Raw genomic sequence first — 24,663 nt, 5'->3', positions numbered from 1 at the left:
TCATCCCATGTACAGGGTTGGGGAAGTGGCAGCAACAAAAAAACAAAAGCTCAACTGAACTTTAACACTATGTCCATGACATCATCAACTGCATTGGAGCTTGGTCCTTTAACAGTGAAACCAGCACAGCCCGTACAACCCCCAAAGCAGCAGCTCTGTGCACTCTAAGACTGTGAAAACCTCTGGTGTTGGCTCAAACTGCTTGTAAAGTTGTCAGGACATAGAGACGAGTAAAGCTGCACAGCTAATAATAGACAAAAAGAAGACAGCTAGATCATTTGGCCAAAGAAAAAGGCACTTCAATGGAGAATGGTACAAAAATAGAGTGGCTGATTGTAAAAACTGTGAATTATGCAGATATGCTGCTGTCAAACAGCTTGTAACCTTCTCCAAATGTGGAGACGACATCTCTGTAAAAAACTCTCTTTTAACTGAATTAAAAAGCAATGCTTTAGCAAGCACTGCAATTATTGGGGATGAAACCTGTCATTGTTCCGAGCATAAACAGCTGTTTCTGTTTGATGGGTATCAGCTGACTATGTGGTACATGAAGACGTCATAGGAAAGTATGACGCAGAATTAATAACCCTTCTGATCAAAGATGTAGTACTTAGATGTGGCTTTAGCACTGGTAATATGAAAGGGCGAACCCACAATGGTTAATCTGTTCTACAGGGACATATGTCAGGTGTGGCTAAAAAAGACATTTAACAAAAGGTAGTCTCAATGCATTGCAGCAATCACAGTTTAAACCCAATACATCTACATATACGAGATACAACTCCAGTGAAATGTGATCCCATAAGCTCCTTCAACTTGTGCTCTTTAATAAAGTCTTTTTTTAGCGTTGTCTTACGTTGTTGGCTGCTGCTTTATAAATGTCCATGCTTCTGGATGGTCCTGGTGATCTATGGTTTTTGGCTGTGGGACGATTTAACTCTCCACATATCCCGACTGCAACAGGACAGCTTCACGGTTGTTCTTCCTCAACACAGCAGTGTCGATCGGCCACCGTCACTGAACGATCCACAGCAGGAACTAGACAGCATCTCACATCCCCACAGTTCAGTTTGAGATAATGTTAATTCCAGACTATGGCTTATTGGACCTTTAAACTCTGGGCCTCACAATTTAAGGAAGCAGTTTGTTTTACTGATTCAGACTAATGACAGGCTTCTCCCACTTTTACAGCTTTCATCTATTTAGTTTGCTCTCCAGCTGCAGGCCACAGCTATAGAAGCCATGAGAAGGAGGAAGAGAGAGCGACAGACTGAGAGCATCAGTGAGGAGAGATTACCTTACTAATGAAAAACAACACGGGGGAAAATTCTCCTTTCCCCTCCACTTTCTGTCTCCCTGTCCCCTCAGCCCTCGATTTCTGTTTCTCTGTTCAGCTTCAGCAAATGCACAAATCCAGTTTTTATGAATAAATTTGTTACCAAGAGGGAAAGAAAAGCTTTGAGCACAGCATCTATTGCAAAAAAATCATCTGAACTACAACATACTTGTTGACAACATACTTGTGTGAGTAAATTATGTCCTTGCCTTGATTCCAGTAACAGCACTTTAAGGAGCAGTGTGCAGGATTTAGTGGCCTCTGGTGGTGAGGTTGCAGATAGTAAGCTACCCAACACTTTCCAAGCATATAGGAAAATTATGTTGGCTGGCCCAAAATGCAAATGGCCCGATCTAAAGCCAGTGTTTGTGGGTTTTTGATGCTGGACTACTGTAGAAACATGGCGGACTCTGTTGAAGAGGATCTATGTCCTATGGAGAGATAAACAGCTCAACAGCTCAAGTACAACATTTTAACAAATTCCATCAGCACCACAAACTGCAGCCTCCAAAATGAGGCTTCACGAAGCTGTGGTAAACAAATGTTGATAATTTTTACAAACAAATGACACTTTTAGGACTTTGAGGCCTGAATGCAATCGCCAGAAATAAGAAGCTAATGTCCGACTGTAAATGAATTACACCAAAGTCACATGATTTAATGGCACCACAACATTGAGTCCGTCGAGCTGTATTTTGCGCCACTCTGCATGATGACGATCTGTAGTATTATTTAACCACTTGTAAGCAATCGTGTTTTTTAAGACACATATAAGCTTCAAAGTTCACAGTTCTCGTAAAACATTATTCTACGTTATTTCAGGCTTATAACCAAAAATATATTAAAAAAAACACTGACTTCAAGACAAAAAAGTTGGAAGTGCATGCATGCTAACTAATTTCTGCATGTTATAACTCATTACTGTACCAAATTTTAAGATTTTCGACAAACTAAGATTAACATTGTGACAGCATGTGACAGCTTTAATTTTATCACATTTGTGACAATTCATTATTAGCTTAGCGAGTGTACTGTGCATACGAGACTGTGGACAAAGCAGATTAAACTTTGGTTTTTCTATGTGGTTACACATTAATGCACATTGAATATGTGTATTGATGATGCAGGGACCAGAGGAGATGCTGCAGTCTGATATTACATTGCATCAAAATGTTTAAGAACGAATAAAAGAGCAATGGGGCAGTTGAAAAGTGGGACTCAAAGACATCTTATGTAAGTTCATGTTCTTTTTGTTTAACAGCTTTTTGATTTAGTGAAATTTAACACATTCAGAGAGGTTTCGAGATGCCATTTTTATTCTACATTCTTATCATTGTGGGACTGGTGGTTTTCCTTTGGTACAGGGTTAAGCCTCCTTGGGGGGTGCCAAAAATTCCTTTCTGCAGGAAAAACCTTGTGTCAAGAATGCATTCGGCCTGCTGATGTTGCCTCACCCGTCTCACAGTATCAATAATTCATTTAGGGGCATGTTTTCTTTGTATTGAAGCTGACTAAAACAATTGCAGTGCAGAGTGATGTGAATGCCACAGGCAGTGCTGATTCAGTTTAATACAGAGACTAAAAATCATAACAGTTAGGAAATAAGCAATTGAAACTAACATAGAGTTTTGTCCAATATTCCAGTTATCAGAAGGTAAAATAAATAAATAAATAAATCAGTGCTCTTACATGTCACTTTTTAATGATAAAAGCAGGAAAGCAGGAGAACAGCAGGAGATCACCTGCCATGCTACTCCAATAGCCTTTCTGATGTGCTAATCATTAAGACACATTGCAAATAACTTCTCACTTCCAACTAATAATAAATCCTGTCTTAGGGGCCTTTTACACAGTTGCATGAAATGTTAAGCCTTTGTTGCGTTTTGGCCTTTTGTTCAGATTTGAAAAGCGTTTTGGGGGCCTGAAAATTTGAACTTTTGAAACCGGATTCCAGTTGCATGCAAATTACATTTCAGACAAATAGCCATGCGCAAGTGGGAGGACAACAATAACAACAATGGCAGACTTTATAATCCAGCGTCACTCGAAGTAACGGTCCCGCTTCATCGCCTGTCCAGAACAAGCTGTCGACTCTTGTGCATATGTTTGCCATCGTCTTCTTGTTTGTTTATACTCTCGCTCTGTAGAGGACTGCCTTTATATGCAGGTACCTGGGGGGTGATTCAACAAACTCTGAGTCTAATTTGCTCCAAAATGGGAAACTCTGAGTATTCGGTTCCAGAACAGCTGATCTGAATTAGTTCAGTCAACTCTGAGTATGTTCACCCTGAGTTCAGCACGTGCATGACCTCAGTAAAAAGCCATCATCATATCTCGATTCACCATGGCAACGGCTGACAAAAAGAAACCATGCTACTGTACCCCATTGGAACTAGATGTCCTTATGCTGCTGGCGAATATGAGCCCATGTTTAGAAAGAAAAGTAATACATCTGAAGCATCTAAGGAGAGAAAAGCATCATTGAAAAATCACTGCCCGTGTCATTTTTGTCAAGTTTGAATGCATGTGTCCATTGACTTAACATTAAAAGCACTTAATTAAAATTGTAGCATACAGGTGAAAAAGTGGTGGATTGAATAAATTTTGATTTTCATTTAGGTGTATTGCCACAGGGGTAAAATGTACTTGGAAGCAACTGAAATTGAAATATAAAAACATCATTCAGAGAGGTAAGGCATATTTCGCTTGGCCATGATTGTAGGCCGACCTCACTTTGGTTTATTCATATTTGGCGTTAAACAAAGTAAATATTCAACACGTAGTCATTCAAACCCCTAAAAGAATGCTGTTTAAACACATAAATGTCCTCTCGCCTGATATCCTGCTGAGTAAATTATCATTTAATATTGATAAGTCACAAACCATCAATGCAATATTAACTGTCTTCATGGGACTGAGAATTACCGTGATGATTGTGTGTTAGATTATGGTGCATACAAATGTAGGGATGGTACTTTTATTTAGCTAACTGATATTTGTCTTTTATTGTATGTTGGTATTTTAGCTTTTTGGATGTTTTTGAAGTGTAATCTATTATTAGAGTTTTGTTTTATTTTATTGCTTTTAATCTAATATTTTCTATTTTATTTTTTATTTATTTTAACCATACTGGAGTCATTGATTTGTAGACTAAAATCTTGGTGTCTTGTATGAAATTTCAGTAAAATACTAATTATGAAAAAACTTACATTTGAGTTGTACTCAGCCAACAGAGAGGCGGTGTGTGAGATTGTATATGTACAGCCAGAGATTGTTATTGAGATTAATGATTGAGTGTAATGAAAAACTGTGCCATTATAACAAATATTCATCTGGGAAAGAGAGCACATCTAATTGAGATGTGAAAATCCTCCTCCGACATGAAGCACTGCGTAATAATTCTGCTTCAATATCTATCGGATTGCAAAAAAACAGATGTGTCTGACAGCTTGCTTCAGGTGGGAGGAGACAGGTAGAAACTCAGGGTGTCTTATAGAAAACCTGCCAGCGAGCAGGTTATGTTCACAGAGTCTGTTACCATGGTGATTGACTCAGAGTTTGACTTAACTGGCTTTCTGGAACGGATAACGCAGAGTTTCCCTCTTCTCAGGGTTAACATACTCAGAGTTTTCACATAACATGCTTTTTGGAAGACCCCCCTGGTGTTCTTCTATGGAGTCATTACACTGCCAGCTACTGGCCTGGCATGCATACTACAGCGTTTTTGGTTGTTTTTGCCTGTACACGAGAATCGTTTTCACAATCTTATCATATGACGGCAGATTTTTTTTTTAATGCCAAGGAAAGACTTTCCCGTTTTTGGCAAGGCTGTTCTCGTCCAAATGTGTCCTCAGTAAGAGTTAAAACATCATCCACCTGAAGAATGAAGATGAGAAGAAAAGATTCAGCATGAGGTGATAGGGACAGATGTGCATGTCCGTGTTCTGATGGAAAGTTAATTAATTTGGCTGATCAACATGGTACACAGCAGCAGCTTTGTTGGCTGTGACACGCAGCTCATTCTCTGCACTGTCTATGTTCCACCCAGCGGCAAGGCTGCGAGTGCAGCGGCCCAAATCACTGACCAACTTTACGCACGCCAGAGGCTCTGGTTTTCATCCTGGGGGATTTCAATCACTGCAAACTCAAATTTTCACTGCCTGGTTTTCATCATTATATCAAATGCGGGACAAGAGACAATAAAATATTAGATAAATGTTGCGGTAACGTGACCAGCGCTAACGTAAGCAAAGCCAAACCTCCGCTGTCAAATTCGGATCATAACACTGTGCACCTTATCCCGACCTATAAATCAGTCCTTAAACGCAGCAAACCTGTCACCGAAACTGTCAAGACCCGGACAGCCGACAGCATAGAGACCCTAAAAGGATGTTTTTTGTCCACTGAATGAAGTATCTTTCAGGAGATGGATTTGGATATTGCCACTGAATCTATTACTGATTATATTAAGTTCTGTGTGGACAATGTAATACCTGAAAAGACAATCACCATTTACCCTAACAACAAACCATACATAACTAAGGAAGTGAAGGACTGTATCAATCGCAAAACATTGCTTTTAAAAACCAGGGCAAAATACAACTTAAAGCTGTGCAAAAAGAACTTAACATCATGCTTCGGGAAGCCAGGACAAAGCACAAGGAGAATATTGAACAGAACTTTCTTACTATGAACCCTAAAAACCTGTGGGACAGCATGAAAGCAATCACCAATATGGCCCCTACAAAAAAAAAGCCTTTGTACATCTGATGACTTGCAGAAAGCCAATGAGTTTAATGATTTCTATATGTGATTTGAAACTAATGATTTTTTCCTCTGAACTTGAAGAGGTTCAAGAGACTGTTATTATTTCAGATCAGGTCACAAGCTTGGTGATTGAACCCTGCAAGGTCCAATCACTCTTCAAGAGAATCTGCACAAAAAAAGCCACAGGGCCAGACGGCATCCCTGCATTTCTCATCAAGATGTGAGCTGAGGAGCTGGTGCAAGCTTTCTGCTTTATTTTCCAAAGATCTGTGGACCCGTGTACAATCCCCACACTCTGGAAAAAATCAATAATCCCACCTGTCCCTAAAAAACCCTGCCCCGAGTCAGATAATGATTTCAGACCTGTTGCCTTAACTCCTGTAATAATGAAATGTTTTGACAGGATCAAGGTCTCCTGGCTTAAAACAGAAGTTGATTTTTTTTTTTTTGATCCTTTTCAGTTTGCATATAAGCAGGGACGTGGCACTGATGCCATCAGTAGTGTCACACACCTGGTCACCAAACACCTGGAAGACCCCAAGGCTTATGTGGTGGTCATCCATAGTGAACCCATCAGACAGGTCAGCGCCTACAAGTACCTGGGGGTTCATATTTACAATACGCTCAGCTCAGCTGGAGGACCCACGTTGAGAGCCTGTGCTCAAGACTGCATCAGCGACTGTATTTTTTACGCCAGACTTAGAGTATTTGGAGTTCAGCAGAAGCTAATGGTGTTATTTTACTCTGCTGTCCTCGAAAGCATCATCAGATATGGAATAACAGGCCTCTAGGGTCATTTGTCTGTTCAGTTAAAAACACAGATAACTCGTCTAGTGCAGACTGCTATGAAAATCATGGGTGTTAATAGGCACCCATCTCTCCCAACAGTCTATGAGCAGTCTGTTGTTAGACAGGCACAAAAAATAGTTTCTGATCCGACCCACATTCTTCACTCAGAGTTTTGCCCCCTACCCTCAGGAAGAAGATTTAGGGTCCCTGAGATCAGACTGAATGGCTACAAACATTAATTTGTGCCCATGTCCATTAAATTCCTGAACAATAGGTGATGTTAGATGTGCCATGAGGTTGTGCAAAATGCCAGTATGCCACTGCTGCCAGATGTTTGCTTTTTATGTAGATGTAGTGTATTGTTAGATGGATATGCTGCTGCTGCAGGATGCAATGTTATGTATTTTGTATGACTTTTATGTATATATTTATTGGTTTTGTAACTGTGCGACAGAGTCCAGGATGAATTTCCCTACGGGGACATTAAAGTTCTATCTATCTATCTTAACTGCACACAGATATGATGGACATATTTGTAGATTCAGTGTGAGCGACACACTAGGGATATCATTATCTCCATTGTCCATCATAAATAAACATCCAAAGTCTTCATAGAAAGAACTCCGTAGATCATGGGAGCTTGCCTCAGAATAATCATGTTTTTTAACATTTTCTAAAGTAATAGAGTGATGTAGTGACAGTTGCATGTACATTCATGAGTCCACGGTAAACTGCTAACAGCTAACAGTATGATAATTCTGCTTACTTTTAATAGACTTTTTGCATCGTTTCATGTTCATTTGTTAGAACCAGAATGTAAGTTGAAAACCACGAACAATAAAGTAACTCTACACCTAAATACAGTGTAGCCTACAATACACTGAAGATTATACAGACCTGTTTGAGGCCGGTAAAGTGAATGAACATTTATTGCTATTAAACTATCAAGAACTCTTATTTTTCCTCACCCATGATTTCTTTTTGCCCTAAACCAGTAAACGGAAAAGTGACTGGGTTACGCATATAATCGGTGCTCATTAAGAAAATGACTACTTGTGAGAAAATCAATAATTTAATTCCTAATGAATGAGTGGTTCATTAACAACAGTCTTTCTAGCACACAAATTAATTCGAGTGCTCTGCTGTCAGTCTTCTGTTTTGCTCCAAAATGTTAAGTGTAAAAAAAAAACCAAACAAACAAGAAAATCCAAAAAAAAATCTACTTTGCATGTAGTATTTTGAAAAGAATTCATTCATTTTGTGTTTGCGTGTGTGTGTGTGTGTGTGTGTGTGTGTGTGTGTGTGTGTGTGTGTGTGTGTGTGTGTGTGTGCATGCGTTTTATTTATCTGAAAACATAGTGTCATCATGACACAAACCTGGCATTTAAAGTGTAAAATTTCTGAAAATTAACGTATATATCATAATTATGATTAGGACTAATTTTGGTTAAAAAAAATAAACTTAATGAAAGAAAAAATTAAAAGAAAAAATCATTAATATTTAGGTATATTTTTTAAAAGCTTGATTTTGAGAAGTGCATTTGGTTCCAAGACCAATACGAGTGTGTGTAATATTAAAGCGTGCCCTAAGGGTTAAATATGCAAACATACAGGAAGTTTGGCAGAGATTGGCACCTCTGTGGCTTGCTTATTTTCACACTGCAGACCCCGGGGCCTCCAGGGATAACGGTTGCTCATCCCTGATGTCTTGTTGAAATGCCAGACAGGACTGGGTGTCTGAGGTATACACTGTCATGCTGGCTATCTCCAGTCATCTATCACACACACACACTCACACACACACCTTGGTGTTGTTTGAGCTGCATTAGTGCAGATATCCTGCTGCTCTCCATAGACTGATCAATCACACTTGGCCTCTGTTCTGAATATTTGGCTCTCAGGCTGCTGGGCTTGCCATTTAAAATGAAACTTCGTAAAAGTTTTGTTTACGTAGCAGAAATCATGATGAATGGCAACATTACAATACACCTGTGTGTGCTGCTTTGAGGCTTGTTATAGGCGAGGAAATGTCAGCGTGCTGTAGTGAGGTTCTCTGTCCTGTAATAAAACTGCACATAGACACAAAGTCATTTTCTGCAACCTGAGAGGAAACTTTGTAGTTCCATCCACTGTTGTGTACTTCCCCTACAGACTGTTGTTAAGCTTAATGGATCAAATGATTTTAATGTTAGGGGTCAAAGAGAATTATCACCGACTCTGCAGATCTCTAAAGCTTAACACAAAGCTTTAGCTGCTTCCAGCTCATTGTTTTGGTTCTCTCTTTGGCTCTCTCATTACCTCTTTTCCAGGCAGCTGTTTGTCAGATAAAAAGCTCTAATAAACCCTCAGTACTCCTAACACCAAACCAGCTGGTGGACATACAGTGTTTTTCTCATCAAACTACAGCTAAAAGAAAGTGAGAGATGAATATTGAATTTTCATTAAACACAAATATAAATGCATGATGTTTCACTGTGTGCTGGATGTTTAGATACCTGCATGCAACAGGCGAGCAATAATAACTATGTAAGGTGATAACATGTCAGTAGACAGGTTTCCATTACAGATTTGTGCAAAACTTTGCAAAAATTAATAAAACACAATTGCGAGATGACTGTGTTTCCACCGAGTGATGAGTGAAGCAACTTCTCACACGATAACATTCCAAGAAGCACGGCGATGGAGGTTCTAAACATTAGCAGCTTTATTTCTATTGCAGCCACCACACTAGCTGTCATTATTTCCAATCCAAGGTCACGTAGGCGTGTTATATGAGCAATAATGGAAAGGCAAGTCCCTTGTTCATGGAAGCGGCCATGTATGAGGGATTTCTGAGAAGTGATAGTGAATGATTTCACTGAGAAATTGTTCCTACTGACAAGCGCATAGCCATAGCATCATGTGACCTAGAAAAGCCAAAAAAGTGTTTCCATTATAGTTATGGGAAATACAGCTTTTTGAAATCGCCTGAAATACCATTTTCATGCACGCATAAAAACTTTCAACAAACAAATTTCAATACGTGCAATTTGAGGGTTAATGGAAATCTGCCTATTGCACGTCTGTCCGTCCTGGAAGAGGGATCCCTCATCATCCTCAGTACTTCCTGAGTACTTCGGAGGAGCCCCATTTTCCAGTGCACACCACTACTAAAACATGTAACATGCATAAAGTGTGCAGCATCGCGCGGTCAATATCAGGGTTACTGCAAAAAAGATTCTACAACATTTTCTCTCTCTCTCTGTCCCTTTTGTCGGATGATGACGAGTTCAGATATCTACGTAAATGTAAGAAGTTGAGCGCAGTACCGCTTCACGCACAGATGGCCGCATCAGGGATGAACAGTAATGAGCGAATGAGCGAAACACACAAGATTGACATATTACTTCTATTTTTTTATTATTATTATTTCAGGAACCTTTATGTGCAGAAAATATATAATCTATAACACAAAAGTCAACAGTGTTTTAGAGCTCTCCCTGAACGTCTCCCCTTAGCTCCCCGTAATTCAAACTACGCACACACAGACTCACACTAGCTGGATATGCTCGTCGGCCAGCAAGTTGAGGAACGTTTGCTCCTCCTTGAGTGTCCACAGTGTGATCTTTCTTGTTACCATTTTGGGAAAGAAAAAAATGATACAAAACTGCAGCCGCTACAGTAGTTTAGCTGTTTGCACTGTTCAGGTTATTGTATCTGATTGTAAACACTGGACTGCCGCAGGGCTGCGTTTTTACTTTCCATTTACACAAACAATATAACCTACAATAATAATGACATTTAATATTAAGTATAATACATTTATATTAAGTATGCAGATGACATGGGCTTGGTGGCTCACATCAGGGATGAGAGGCATTGATGACGCAGTGACATTTCAGTCAGAGGTCTGCAGTGTGTCCACGTCACCTTTTAGTACCTCTTAGTACCTGGTTGGCTGTTTTTGGAACCCCGGGAGAGCACATACCAAAAAGGTGGTACTGCGTTGTGTACTTTATCCTAATAGGAAACCAAAAAAACTAGAGTAGAGTAGAGCCGGTACCATGTAGTGGAAAAGTGCCATTAGTCAGCTCTGTGTATTTCCAGCTTGGTTACAGCTATGGTTGATAAGGCTAATACACACTTTTGCTCTCAAAACCTGGCTTAAAACCAATAAAACAAAATGTACTTTTAGGAAGAACTGAATAGCCGATACCTTAGAGGGTCTTTTACTACAACCAAACACTTTTTAGATGACCAAAACTTTACAACCTAAAAAACACTGAAATAGTGACTACAGTTACACCTGTACTCTGTGAATCTGGGACCACGTTATCTAACCAATGTTTTCATGGGAGCAACTTGTTAATGGGGGGCATCTTCATGGGCAGTGTATGGGGATTGACTCGCTCTTGGAGCCAGCCTCTAGTAGACATTGGAGGAACTGTAGTTTTTGACACTTCCACATTGGCTTCATTTTTCTGCTGCTGCTTGCGTCAAACAAGAACAGCAATTTTGCTTTTCCATCTCCTAAACCTCCCCACTCTTACTTTTCACAAAGGCCTATTTCTTCCTACATTACTCATGAGTGGTACTGTTCTATATAGAGATAATCATCACAGTTCATAGGGATACTACATTGGTTTAAAAACAGTAAGTGGCATTGAAAGATATTTATATTGGCCTGACCTGTGTCTGACTCTTTTTTTTTTTTTTAAGACTTTGGTGTCATATAACACTCCACTTTGATTCATGTTGACATTTTTACTGTGAATATTTCAAAGAGGAGGTTAATTTATGTCCCTTCCACATATTTTTGGAGAGAAATTGCAAGTACGGGGTCTGTTTGACTTGGATTAAGAACTAAGAGATGAAAGAGATGGATGTTGAGAGCGCTCTCTCACACATGGGTGGTGATTAATGAACATCTAAGTGGTTTCTGGTAGAAACCTTGGCTGGAGATTGTGTATGAAACTCTTGGCTGTAAAGGGATAATACCTTTGCATATTTGAGTCACTGTTTTTACACTTCTGTTTATATATTTATACTGCTTTGCATATACATGTATTGCATTACTTTTGACATTCACTTTATCCATTCCATTTACTGTCTAATTAATATAATTTATTCTTTATTTAACTTGCACTACTTCAAGTCTTGGAGTCTTCTGTTGTTTTTTACTTGTGCAATACTGTTCTGCTTTGTTTTTTTTTTCTTTTTACACAAATCTTATAAGCATTGATAGAGGAAGACTTTAATTCCCAACAACTGGTACAACTTTGTAGTTGTTGTGCAGTGATAAATACTTTTTTATTTGTTTATCACTGACTGGCTGTGTGCTTTTTTGTTGCAGATGTCGCTCCTATGAGGACTGCTGTGGGACACGCTGCTGCGTCAGAGCCCTGTCCATCCAGAGACTATGGTACTTCTGGTGAGTTGCAGTTCGGCCTTTGTCTACTGCTCTTTCTTACAGTGAGGGACAGAGTAAAACACATATCTTATATGATGCTGAGTGTTCAGCCGGTATCTAAACCCAGAGGTCACTGCTTTGAACTTGATCTTAACTTGGCTCTGTTATTAGTTTCCCATATGTTTATCATCAATACCTTTATCTCACCTACGATGACGTAGGCTAGCAAGTTAATTTTATCCAGTCAAGATTAGATGCATATTACAGATATACAGATATTGCATTAATGGTTAATGGTTCGGCAGCAGCCGAAGGCGAATGATGCTGTCAGACTTTACTGCTCTGCCTCAGAGTGTCTGGCACTCTGAGTTAATAGACTGGCACTTACCTACAATCACATTTCACAATTTATTTCTTATTACTTCAAATGTGCAATGAGGTTTAAAAGTGCAATAATAATTCTTTATATCACTGTCTTAACTGCAATAGTTGGTACAAATTTTCTATTTCAACTGCAGCAGTCCTCTGTGCAATTACTCAAATCTGCAATATTCTAGCAACTCTTGACTGTAGGTTAAATTTAACATGTTACATATTGTATATATTTTTATTTCAATTCTTGCTTTTTTGTATATCTTGTTCATTGTTGTAGCTTTGCACACACATTTATATGTTTCACAAAATACTAGTTGTTACATTGCATCGTAGCATCAGGCCCAGTTTTATATTTACACGCTTTACACTCTAAGCACATTATCTGTATTAGAATTTGAATATTCACAGACTAGTACAAATTGTTTTATTACTGTATTTTTTACATTTGTGTCTTTACACACTGACATATTATACATATTTTATATTAAATACTTACATACTGTAAGCATGTAATGTTTTAAATACTTACATACTGTGCGGATTGATTACTCTTACTGCATATCTATTTCATATTTTATATTTTCATACACTTGCTATAGTTCTCTATGCTGACATAAGAGCAACTGTAATGAATCCCCTGAGATCAATAAAGTTTTTCTGATTTTAATAACAAACTTCCTTATATAAATGCAGGGTTTCCTTCACATTTATTTACAATCAAAACATCTGCACCATCACCATCACAGTGATTACTATTATTATCATCGTGTGATCAGTTTTATGCAGTGTGTTAGAGTGATTTAGTCTGAGGGGACGACATACTCTTTAACCGCAATAAGCTGCTGGTGTGGCTTTTTTGTGAATGGTCACGGTGGCACCTTTGTGTCTGCTCACTGTGTGCAGATATTACTCACAAAACAGTCAAACTATTAATAGACGCTGATGTTCTCATCCATCTTCCTGAATGGATGAGCCCTTCAGCTCCTTCCAGACAGGCCTGGCCGTGTTGATGATGTCGGGCTGGTGAATCATCTTCGATGTCTTTTGTCTGTCACTCAGGGTGCTGCTGATGATGGGAGTATTGTTCTGCTGCGGTGCTGGCTTCTTTGTCCGCAGGAGGATGTATCCGTCCCCTCTGAGAGACGAGCCAGCCTTCAACGTGTCCTTCACCAGGCACCCTGTCACCACACCAGGTACGGCAGGAGTCCCACTATTACACATAGTAAAAAGGCGACAATGCCAGAAATGGAGAATATTAAAAATTAAAATTAAGCAAGTATTTAAAAAAAAAAGGAGTTTAGTCTGGCATAGGTGGACTCTGTCTGTTTAACCCTTTGAAACTGCAGCAAATTGATATATTTTTTTAAACATGGGAAGAGTTCATCGAGCAACTTAACAAAAAATGGCCAACCATTAGCAAGGCATTAGTAAAAAGTAACAAGAAAATTTTCTGAAAAAAAGAAAAAAGTAAACTAAACAAAAAGAAAACAGTCTCAATAAAGAGCTAAAAAAATGTATTAACTTTTTTCATTTTTTTTTCATTGTTTTTTAATCATACTTAAAATATTTTATGAAGAGTATAAGAAGAGAGTTTTCTGGATATTTTTCATATATATATATATGTCATTTTCTATCAATCAAATGGCAACTTATGTTCCAAAATACAATGTCTTCTGCTTCTAAAATAGATGTTAGAAGCAGAAGACTCTGTTGCTGACAGTCATTTCTCAGACCTGGCCATTGTGATCGTCAGTGTGGCCTTAAATGATACTTCATTTAAAATTTAGAGATTTGGGGTGAAAGTATGGCAGCTGATAAAATGTCTTAATATTAAATGAATGTAATTTCACTCTGTGTCAGTCAGCCAAGCAGAAAATTGGACGGAGCGCTCCAATAATAACCACCATGTAAAACTCAATTCTGTAGGCGGCCGAGATACTAGAAAGGTGACCCAGAATAGGACATAATAATTCTCCCCGATGAACTCCAAAATAAAGTCGCTGTCAGAGCCTGCTTGTTAAAATCATTGTGCTCAGAGAATATGAAATGATTTCATGCGAGTTCATTTGAGGTTTTGGATTGTGGCCAAACATTTAATCTCAGAGGAAGATGGGTACTCTCGGTCCCAGTGGTGTCTCAGACTAATAAAAGAACGAGTCAACGAGGTGAGGACATCATGTCAATGAGCAGATATAATATTCATTAGATGAATGGCTTTGGTTTAGCCTTTTACCTCATGATCCATTAAGCTGCCACTTTGGACTTATGTGCTATAATGTGAGCAGTTGTTGGTTATTTGGTTATTTGGTTTATTGTGTTATTTGACTGATATAGAAAATTAGTTTCGTTTTTTTTCGACTGCCCTTTTTATGTGAAACTGCGCACTTGTTTGTTTAGTAACATAAAAACAGATATTGATTAAGAACATATGGATGATGCAGAAAGATCGAGTTGGTGGTTTACATGTGAAACATTTAGATTAGCTTGTTATGTGGAACGAGCATGGGAGATGAGAAAACAAGCTCTTAATCAAAGATAAACGTCTTTGACAATGAAGAGTTTCTTATCTTTCACTCCCCAAGTGGCAGCATTACTGACCCATCCAGGTTGAAAATAAATGTGTCTGTACTTTTGTACACTTTCATCCAGGCGGCAGTGTAAGAAGAGCGACTCTCCACAAGGTGGATGTAAACATCACTGAAGTGAAACTCTGGCAGGAACTAAGTTGTTATTAGTGATACAAAGCTGCGTCGGGTGCTGTAACCCCGAAACTTGCAGTTTTTTAACAATATCTTTCTTTTTGCTTGTTTGGAGGTGTGATCCAATTATTCATGGCATGAAAAAAAGGAAATATGATGGGTTTTTGCTGCATTTCAGTGGTGCGTTTCCACCACTGTTTTGCCCTCCAGGGCCCGGTGCCGGTCACGTGACTGAAAACTATGAATTGCGTCTAGGCTTCAAACATCCTAAAAAGGGGTGTTCATTTATGAAGATTATCTTGCTGAAAAAAAACATGCAAGTATCATAAATGTTTTTTTTGCCACAGAACTTATTTTCTACAGCAATCCAAAAGGCGATGGAAAAATCCCATAAGCTTTCAGACGAGGGAACCAGGGCCAAGCTAACTTCAGCGACGGCCTACAGAAGTGATGCTCAATTTATGGCGGCCAATTCTGACCCGCAAAAGGATGACCATTTTGGTGACTGATTCACACTGGGATCGTTTTGTACTGTGGTAACAAACAGAGCATAAAAAGAGAGCAAAAGAGAGCATAAAAAAGTATAAAACTAGAGTTTTACTTTTTCCAAGTTTGTTATCACAGATCTATTTTTTAGCCCAGCAATGTCTCATCCTTGTGGCCCTGCGATAGTCTGGCGACCATATAGTCTGCCCACCCCCCAGTTACAGAAAATGACTGACTGACTGTCTCATCCTTGTCATGGAAAAAAAGCGCTGAATATTTTTTGTCATAGTTTTCCTCATCGAAATTAACGCTGTGCTATACAGATATGAAGAAAACTGTCCAAGCTAAAATCCTTTTTATTCATCTTGTAAAGAGATTGAGATGACTTTGTATTCTATTCAAGCAAAATATAGATATATTCTCTATTAAGGTGACAGAGTGCATAAACAAAGCATCAGAATAGAGCTTGTTTGTCAGAAATTTTCCTGTTATGTTGTAATGTTATGCTGTAATGTTATCAATGACTGTCGATCGATTGGCCCCCGGCCTCCTATCATCCCGCAAGCTGACCCGGGGGCAAAGCATATGAAAATTCCTGGCCTTCAGAGAAACGTCTTGTTTGTTGCTGATCACATGGACACACACAAAATCATCTGGCAGTGAGATTTACGGACAGATCAATTTTCAGTCATTTGGCCATAAAAGCAGGACTTTAGGAGGAGGAGAGGTGAGGGATTCAGTCTGCAGATCAAATGTTGCCTTCAGATACCCCTTGGAAATATCATACTTCTAAGTTGTACAGTCGTAATTAAGACATACACACATTCAAGTGTTCTTGTTAGAGAAAAACAACAAACATGGACATTTGAAAATATTTTTTTTCATGGCTGATGTTTCACCGAAAATAAGTAGCACAGAGCTCCTTTGAGCTTCAGCAGCAGAACGAAGCACATAGAATGCACACCAGGTATGAAGTTTACATTTTTATTTGTTTAGAAGCTTAAATAACATTATAATTAGTTGATATCTGTTTAGCTAGCTGGTTTTATGTTTCTGTTGTACAAAGAAATAAAACAAAATAACCAAATATATATTATTAACAGTCAATAGTTGTAACTGTTTCCATGCTTTCTGCCATTTCTGCTGCCCTGAAACGCCACACGATCGTCACAACTCGCCAACTCGATTTCCCAATTTCCCACTTGTAATCACGACTTTGAAGGGCTGTTCATGTGCTTGTAACTGATAACACCGTGAATCTGGTAAAATTCAACATTTCCAATGAGCATGTGAAGGCAACAAAAGATCAGCATGTGAATTTTCTCCTCTTATTTCCAGTTTCCCAGCAGCCAGGGAGCATGCCGGGCTTCGGGGTCAACGGGATGACAGGTAACGACCCAGGGGTCACCAGCACACACCCGGCCTACCCGGCACAGCCTGGCTCCGCCCACATGATGATGGGTCCATACCCTCCACCTCCATCCTACTGCAACCACCCGCCTCCGTCCTACGAACAAATATTTCAAAACAGCGACAAGAAGTAACGTCTGCAAGGAGATGGAACTTGACAAGGTAAATCGGGGAAGGAAGGAGGCAGAATAATCAGGAAGTTGCGATGAAATAGGAGGATTGCCTGCCAACTGTTTGCTAGTTTGTTGATGTAAGACTCGGAAAAACACACAATCTCTTATCTGGTGGAAAAGACCAAAAGAGGCACAGTAACCAGAATCTAGATGCACAGACACTCATCACTCACACACTGCTTCGTCTGCAGTGCTTTATTTACTCGGTTTGTGTGGATTCTTTGTGTACAGTGAGCGTGCCGGCCTTGTTGAACTGAGGACAAGTGAGGATGCACGCGTTCAGGTTTTGGATTCACCCACTGTCACCCGTCTCCTCCACCCTCCCCCTGCAGCTACAACTGTGAACTGAATGGCACAGATCAAACTCATACTGTATTAAAATGCTGGATACTATTTGCCTTAATGGGCAGCTTTAATTAATTGATTTCAAAATTGTTTTGAAATATCTTCAACTGAACAGATAAAAAAATATAAACACATTATTATAACAAGATGAAAGGATGATCTCTGTTCTTAAAAGCAATTCCAAGGATGACAGACTTATTTTCCATCCAGCATTTTACTGCAAGATGGGCTCTTTACTAAATGATGAGTTCTTGATACATTTTTTATTACAGAATGTGTAGTCCAGTTATGTAATGACATAATGAGAAGCTCCGGCAGTCACTGGCTCATTCTCCTCTTAGCAGCGAAGACGGCTTTAGTTCCCGAGATGAATCAGACAGTGACGCTGAGGTGAAAAAGTGGCTGATGTAGTTTTAGTGTCAGTGGTACATCACTTTGATGATTGGTGTTAGGGCTGCACGACTCATGATATCGCCAAAAAATCCCCAAAAAACGATCAAATTTGACAAAGATAAAGAGCAAATCATCATAGCAAAGATACTAGGACAAAGTAGGGTCTGTTTTTATGCCTCTGCGCAGAGGCCAGACGCATTATGTTTTCCGTCTGTCCGGCACGTTCTTGTGAACACAATATTAAGGGAATTTCTTTAAATGTTGCACAAACATTCACTTGGACTTTAATGACGAGCTGATTAGATTATTGGAGGTCAAAGGTGAAGGTCACTGTGACCTCATCAGTCTCATTCTTGTGAACAGTATCTTAACACCTTGAGAGAATTTTTTAAAAATTTTGCACAAACATTCACTAGGACTCAACAACGAGCTGATTAGATTTTGGTGGTCATAGGCCAAAGGTCAAGGTTATTCTGATCTCATTAGTCTCATTCTTGTGAACGCAATATCTCAAGAACACCTTGAGGGAATTTCTTCAGATTTGGCAGACATAAAACCACGTGGCAGTCATTGTAGTTTGCTTGAAAGATGACTAAAATGATTATGAACTTTTAAAATTGTTGTTGAATTATTTTATGTCAACTGACAATGGTTTTAGCATTATAAACGCTGGTACTGTATGCGCCACTAAAACGGTAATGATGCAGCTGTGTGATGCTTCTTGCAAAACCCAGAACAAGAACCACACGGTGGGTCTCATGCACACCGTAATCACAGCAGCCATTAAGAACTGCAGGTTGACCGTTAAGCACAAGTTATATATGGTTTATTATTACCATTAACCAGCAGAACAGCAATGAATTTATACTAGTCGAAGATGACCACAATCAGCATCTAACACTAAAACAAGCACACATTTCCATTTTGGCGCTGCTGCATGAACGTACCAACATTACGGAGGAACATTTAGGTTAAATTATATAAATGAGTAAATGCTTAAAGGGACATGTTTCAATGAGTAAACCTGTGATTTTTAGACAGGGAGCGGACTGAGAAGTGCGGCAGATAATGGCCTTTGAGCTCTCAGACTGTGACGTTGATGTTGTAGTTGAGAGTAATTGTGCTGTGTAGGAGCTGAAGCAGTGATCCATGTTCATCCATGTTCATCTGACATTCCTGCTGAATCATTGAGTGTTATTTGCCTAGAGCCTCTTGCATCTAACTGCTCCCAGAGTGGCTCAGGGGCAACTTTAGATAACCGTTTCTTTGCACTCAGCTTATTTGCACTTAGCATGGCTGTTTTATCTCTTCGTCTCTCTCAATGGAAACCCGGTGAAAGAAAATCAGTCGCTTTAGACTCACTGCTTCTGTTTGGTTGTTCACATGAACTGACTGCACTTCACTTCAAGGTTTTCTCTTTAAGTAGCAGGTGCAGCAACAAACATCTGCTAAGCTACACCAGCTGGCTGTATCGACAACTCTCGACAGCAAAGCTGACAAACTTATTTCCCAAAATATGAAAGTTGTGTAGAAATCACTAGTTTTGTAACAATATATATTTCAATCAGCAGGGTTATCACTGAGCAAAGAAACAGTCAGTCTGGTGGCATTTCCATCAATGTGATGAAAAAAAAAGTCGTTATAATGGGGAACTTTATCAGTAGTATCATAAATTAATGAGAAACTGTATTCAAAACAATGACTAATTATCATTTTTCATTATTTTAAGATACTAAGATGAGAACAGCCCTACTTAAAACAGAAAATTCTTCCCACATTCATATTGACAAAAATAAAATCCATGTCATATGAGAACACTGTGAGAACGGATCTGCAAAAACAACCCAAAATGTTGTAGTGTGCATGCCAGGCCAGTTTTCGGTGGTATATTTTTGTACTGACACACCATAGAAGAACAACATGCGTGAAGTGCGGCCGTGACATCACTGTTCTCACAGGATCCATGCATCGCCAGTTTACACGGTCAGAAGGGGTGGTGTTTTCAAACGATTACACTCTGAGACCCACTTTCAAAAGTTTGCATTTTCAGGCCCCCAAAACACCGTTGTCATGTGAACAAAAGGCCAAACCACAACAACAGTTTGAGGTTTCATGCAAGATCTGTTGCATTAGAAAATGACTAATGAAATGAGAAAATCTTGGTTGATTTTAGTTCTACCTACTGTACAACCAACTGATTAGTCGATAGGGGAAAAGAAATCTGCTAATGTGATACCTCTAGATGAACTGAGCTGGCCTCACTGATGCACTACAGTGATATGTGTCCATCGCAGTTTTGTAAAATATGGCTTTTTACAATCGCTTGAAATGCCCCTTGCGTGAGTGTGAAAAATTTTCTGCCATAAATGTGAGTTAAAAATTAAAAATGATTAAAAAATGATACAGATGAGAAAATAAAAAGTCTACTTTTTTATTTTTAGAAAGCAAAAAAAACAAACCGAACAAAATATGGAACAAGAAAAATAAACAGATGTTGGGCTGCACCTAACGATTTTTTTTTTCGATTAATCGATTAATCTATTGATTATTTTTTATTGATCTAATATTTTTTTATTACTCGATTAATATAACAATGAATTTACCAACAAAACAGTTACTCTTTGTTACAGTAACAAACCTCAAATCTTGCAGTCCAACAAAACATCTTACAGTAAAATCAGTGCAATTTAAAAAATAACACTCTAACTTTTCTCTAACAGAAATAATAATAACTAATACATTATTTCTCCATCAAAATAGATCAGCCTTAACTGGGCCTGAGGGCATACCGCTGCCTGCTGATATGAGTGCTGTATTTTTGTATTTATTAGCACATATTCCACTCATTTATGAAGTTATACAAGCTCCTGCACAGCTGACAACCCCATCCTGTAAATGTTTCAAAATAAAATGCATTGTATCAGCAACTCATGGCATTCTGTCCACAGAGACACAGTCAGAAACCTTTTGTTTTGAAATGGAAGCCAGGAAGTTGAGGTAAAACAAACATCTTTGTATTTCCTCTTCTCTGTGACAGAGAGAGACTTTAAACTGCAGTGTAAAGTGGTATAGAGTCAACAAATGCGAGCGTCACGCGTAGAAAAACGGCTGCAGTTGACACACAGCTCAGACGCGCCTGACAAGCGCTGCTCGGGTGAGCAGTGTGCACGCTCTCATAACATGAGCACCGAAACAAAAAACAACACACTCGGCGCTGCTCACGCGCTCATGACGCGCGCTGTGTGAAACAGTGCGACGCACGTTACATGAATCAGCGTATTCAAATAATTAATCACGTCGATTACATTGACGCGTCGTCCCAACCCTAAACAGATCTACAAATATACAAATACTCAGTACATTCAGGAAGAAAGTGGCATAATTTGCTAAAAGCTTGACACTTTTATTGTTATTAATTAGTTCGTTATTAATTTAAGTAGAAGGTTTTAGTAAAATAAGACAGATTTTTTGACCAAGGAGGATTTGGTCAGAGAATCATTCGACCAACCAGAAGTTTACAGCCCTCATTATTTTGAAATACCAAGTCAATATTTCCAAAGTTTCCTATTATAATTACTTTCTTTTTTTTTTCATAACACTGGCAGAAGTGGGCTTCCATAGAGAGAGACCTTTGTGTGTGTGATGTTTTCCTTTAGTTCACAGCCACCATAGCTTTCAAGAAATAAATAAAATGCACTATCTGGTGAGTTAGTATTTCCAGTTTATATCAGTGGGTCTGTAAATCGGCTATGGAATGTGGTGACCAGTTTAGTGCCAAGCCATTCAGGAACGTCGCATAACAACAAGACAAAAAATAACTCATGAAGACTGAGATCAGATCTAAATACTATCTCATTAGAATCAGGTCAAAGTTGACATGGTCAACCTCTGAAGTATCACGTGACTGAACAAACCCTGATCACAGCTGAATTCACGTGCTTACTCATGCTTTCTTACAGTTCGTGTTTGTAAAAAAGGTGACAGTTTTAGCTCTAGTACGTACACAGTGACGTGATCGTTTTTGCATAAGAACAGACCGACTGCTCCAGGAGTTAACGTGTGCTTTTGGTTCTCTTTGGACTTTTTGTGCTGCAGTAAATATCCAGATGATGACGTGGTAGTTTCAAGAGGCAGCCGAGCTCTTTCTGTAGCGTAGATTTGTCCGTGCGCACCTGAAATCACAACAGGCCTCATTGCAAGAACATTTACCCGTTTCACACCGAGAAAGGATTCTCAAATCTGGAAAATTTACACAAAAAATTCTAAAAACTGATTATTATGAATGCTTTCACATTTGTTGTGGGGGAAAATATGATGAAATATATGTTTAACCAATGATATCTGTTATTTCCGACTGGTATCATACGTCATGGTCATAGTTAGCTCGCGGCAAAAGTGGGGAAACAAATCAAAATCAATTTGGTTTGTGCTTCAGTTGGGATACAATAAAAATGCAGCTGATTTACTAACTTTATGTGTGGCTAGCCATAACAACTATTGTTAGCATCAATTTGGGAATGTTTTCGGGGACCTAACTGAAACACGGTAACAGTGATCATTTGGACCACACCCATGTGCATTATTGTCATGCTGGAAATTTGCATTCAGACTTTCCATATTCCTGCATCGTTTTCCTGGTGAGAAACGGCTTTTTCGTATCCATAAAACCCAGAAAATAGATGTACAGGGTTCATACACATTTTTACCAATAAATGTTCATGACTTTTCTGCACATTTTTAAGCCCATACATTTCCCAAGATGACCATTGAAACTCCTTATTGGTTCTTTTTCACTGCTATATAACAGCTTTTTTTAGATATATATTATTTATTTATAAGAGGAGAGGGATGTCAAATATTTTTAAGCACTGGGGAGGGACTTCCAAACCCCTTGAGCCTGAGGGTTTGAAAGGCATGTTTTCTTTTTCTTTTTTTTCTTTTTTCTTTTTGCCCCCCTTTATTTTTTGGTGGTTTCTAAAGAAAACATGTTTTCTTGAAAAAAAAAAATAAATAAAAAATTCTCCATCACAGCTGGAAACTGTAAAAAGATATTATTGTTAAATTTTCAAATTTCTGATGGTCCTTGAACACATTGTGTTATTATACAGGTTGTGAAACAACTTTCAGGGTATATTTAATTTTCCAAAACTTTTTCCCTTGAAATTGCCATGAAATTACAATTTGCAAATTCCATGACTTTTCCAGGTTTTTCAATAAAAACCCTGAATGTAAACAACTTCATGTTGAATTTTGTTTACTTTTTTTAATCCTATGGGCCACCATAGCCAAAGGTCTTAAAAATAATTCATACTGTGGGGAATTTAATAAGTGAATTTCAGTACAGTACAGTATCTGGCCTGATGTTGTCCTTAAAAATTAAAATTCATTCACAAAAATTGTTAAAGGCAGTTATAGACACCAATTTTTATTGTATTGTATTTTTTAAATTTCTTTATTTTGCTGCAATCTATTTATTTTTTATTTTGGTGCATCTCTCCTTTCCCTGCCCAGCTGCGGTAAAAATAAAAATCAAAGAAACCATCCTGCAGTGGACTCCACTTATGGCACCAGATGGGGTTTTTAAAGATGTTTGCAACAGCAAAGCCTGCATGGCACTTTGTTCGGATCATTTAATTCTCAGTTTTAGATAGTTCGAGGACAACCATCCTGCTCTCCAGACAGATGTGATGATTCACTGTGAGAACGTTCAAAGTGCACACACGTCTGTAAGGACCCTTCTGACCCCGATCTGGTTTCTGGTTTCCCAGTCAGTCGCAGGTTTCAGAGCAAGACCAGGGCCCAGTGCCGCAAGAGTTTGAAATACACAGCACAATATTAGAGAAGGTTTTTGGTTTAATCATGTCAAACTATGCAACAGGTACTGTAATTAAAGCATTTCAGCCTGTGTTCTCTTTTTCTCTCTGCTGTTTTTATCCTCTCCTTGTTACCCTCATCCTTTTCTTCTTCATCTGCTCTTCAAACAGAAAATACCAGTATACATTGTGAAATATGTAAATAAACTTCACTTCTGATAAAATGTCATATCGACTGAGGGATTTACCTTGAGTAGCTTATTCACACTACAGTGTGTTTTTGTTTTTTTAATTTTATTTTTATTTTATTTTATATATTTTTATATATTTTTGCAGTGTTCTTTTGTACACAACAACAATCCCAAAACGGCAAACATTCTCAGAAATAAATCTAACCATTAGGGAAGAAAAATCAATACAGTATGCTATCATAATATATCCCATGGCAATATTCTATTGATATAGATACTATGACGTTGTAATGATTTTCTCCAAAAACAAAAAAAACTATACTGTGGTGTGTTTTTTTAAACATAACAACTATGACATTTTTAAAATGCATACAATGTTATGACCCTTTTCACTTTTTTCTACATTGTCATGTTTTAGTGATTTCTTTTACTACACTGGCCTTTTTATGAATTTTTAAATGACATATGGTAACAATTATTTTTTTAAATGTATTTTT

General features: G+C 38.5%; 1 protein-coding gene across 3 annotated transcripts in view; it reads left to right on the top strand.

Moving 5' to 3' along the window:
* The window catches only part of vopp1b (VOPP1 WW domain binding protein b), a 55,409-nt gene extending 31,205 nt beyond the window's left edge, over positions 1-24,204 (top strand). For 2 of the 3 annotated variants that reach the window (XM_088072167.1, XM_088072166.1), the window contains 3 exons: positions 12,225-12,302; positions 13,716-13,849; positions 17,180-24,204. In XM_088072167.1, the coding sequence (XP_087928293.1) occupies positions 12,225-12,302; positions 13,716-13,849; positions 17,180-17,385 (418 nt within the window). In that variant the 3' untranslated portion in view covers positions 17,386-24,204. The remainder of the gene's footprint in view (positions 1-12,224; positions 12,303-13,715; positions 13,850-17,179) is intronic. The other variant, XM_088072168.1, reaches the window with a different exon arrangement.
* The last annotated feature ends 459 nt before the right edge of the window (positions 24,205-24,663 follow it).

The sequence above is a fragment of the Plectropomus leopardus genome, chromosome 21 (assembly GCF_026936395.1).
Source record: "Plectropomus leopardus strain MGB_pleo_1.0 chromosome 21, ASM2693639v1, whole genome shotgun sequence".
In the NCBI taxonomy this organism is placed as follows: domain Eukaryota; kingdom Metazoa; phylum Chordata; class Actinopteri; order Perciformes; family Serranidae; genus Plectropomus; species Plectropomus leopardus.
The sequence above is the reverse complement of the archived record's forward strand: the minus strand, read 5'-3'. Positions and strand labels throughout refer to the sequence as shown.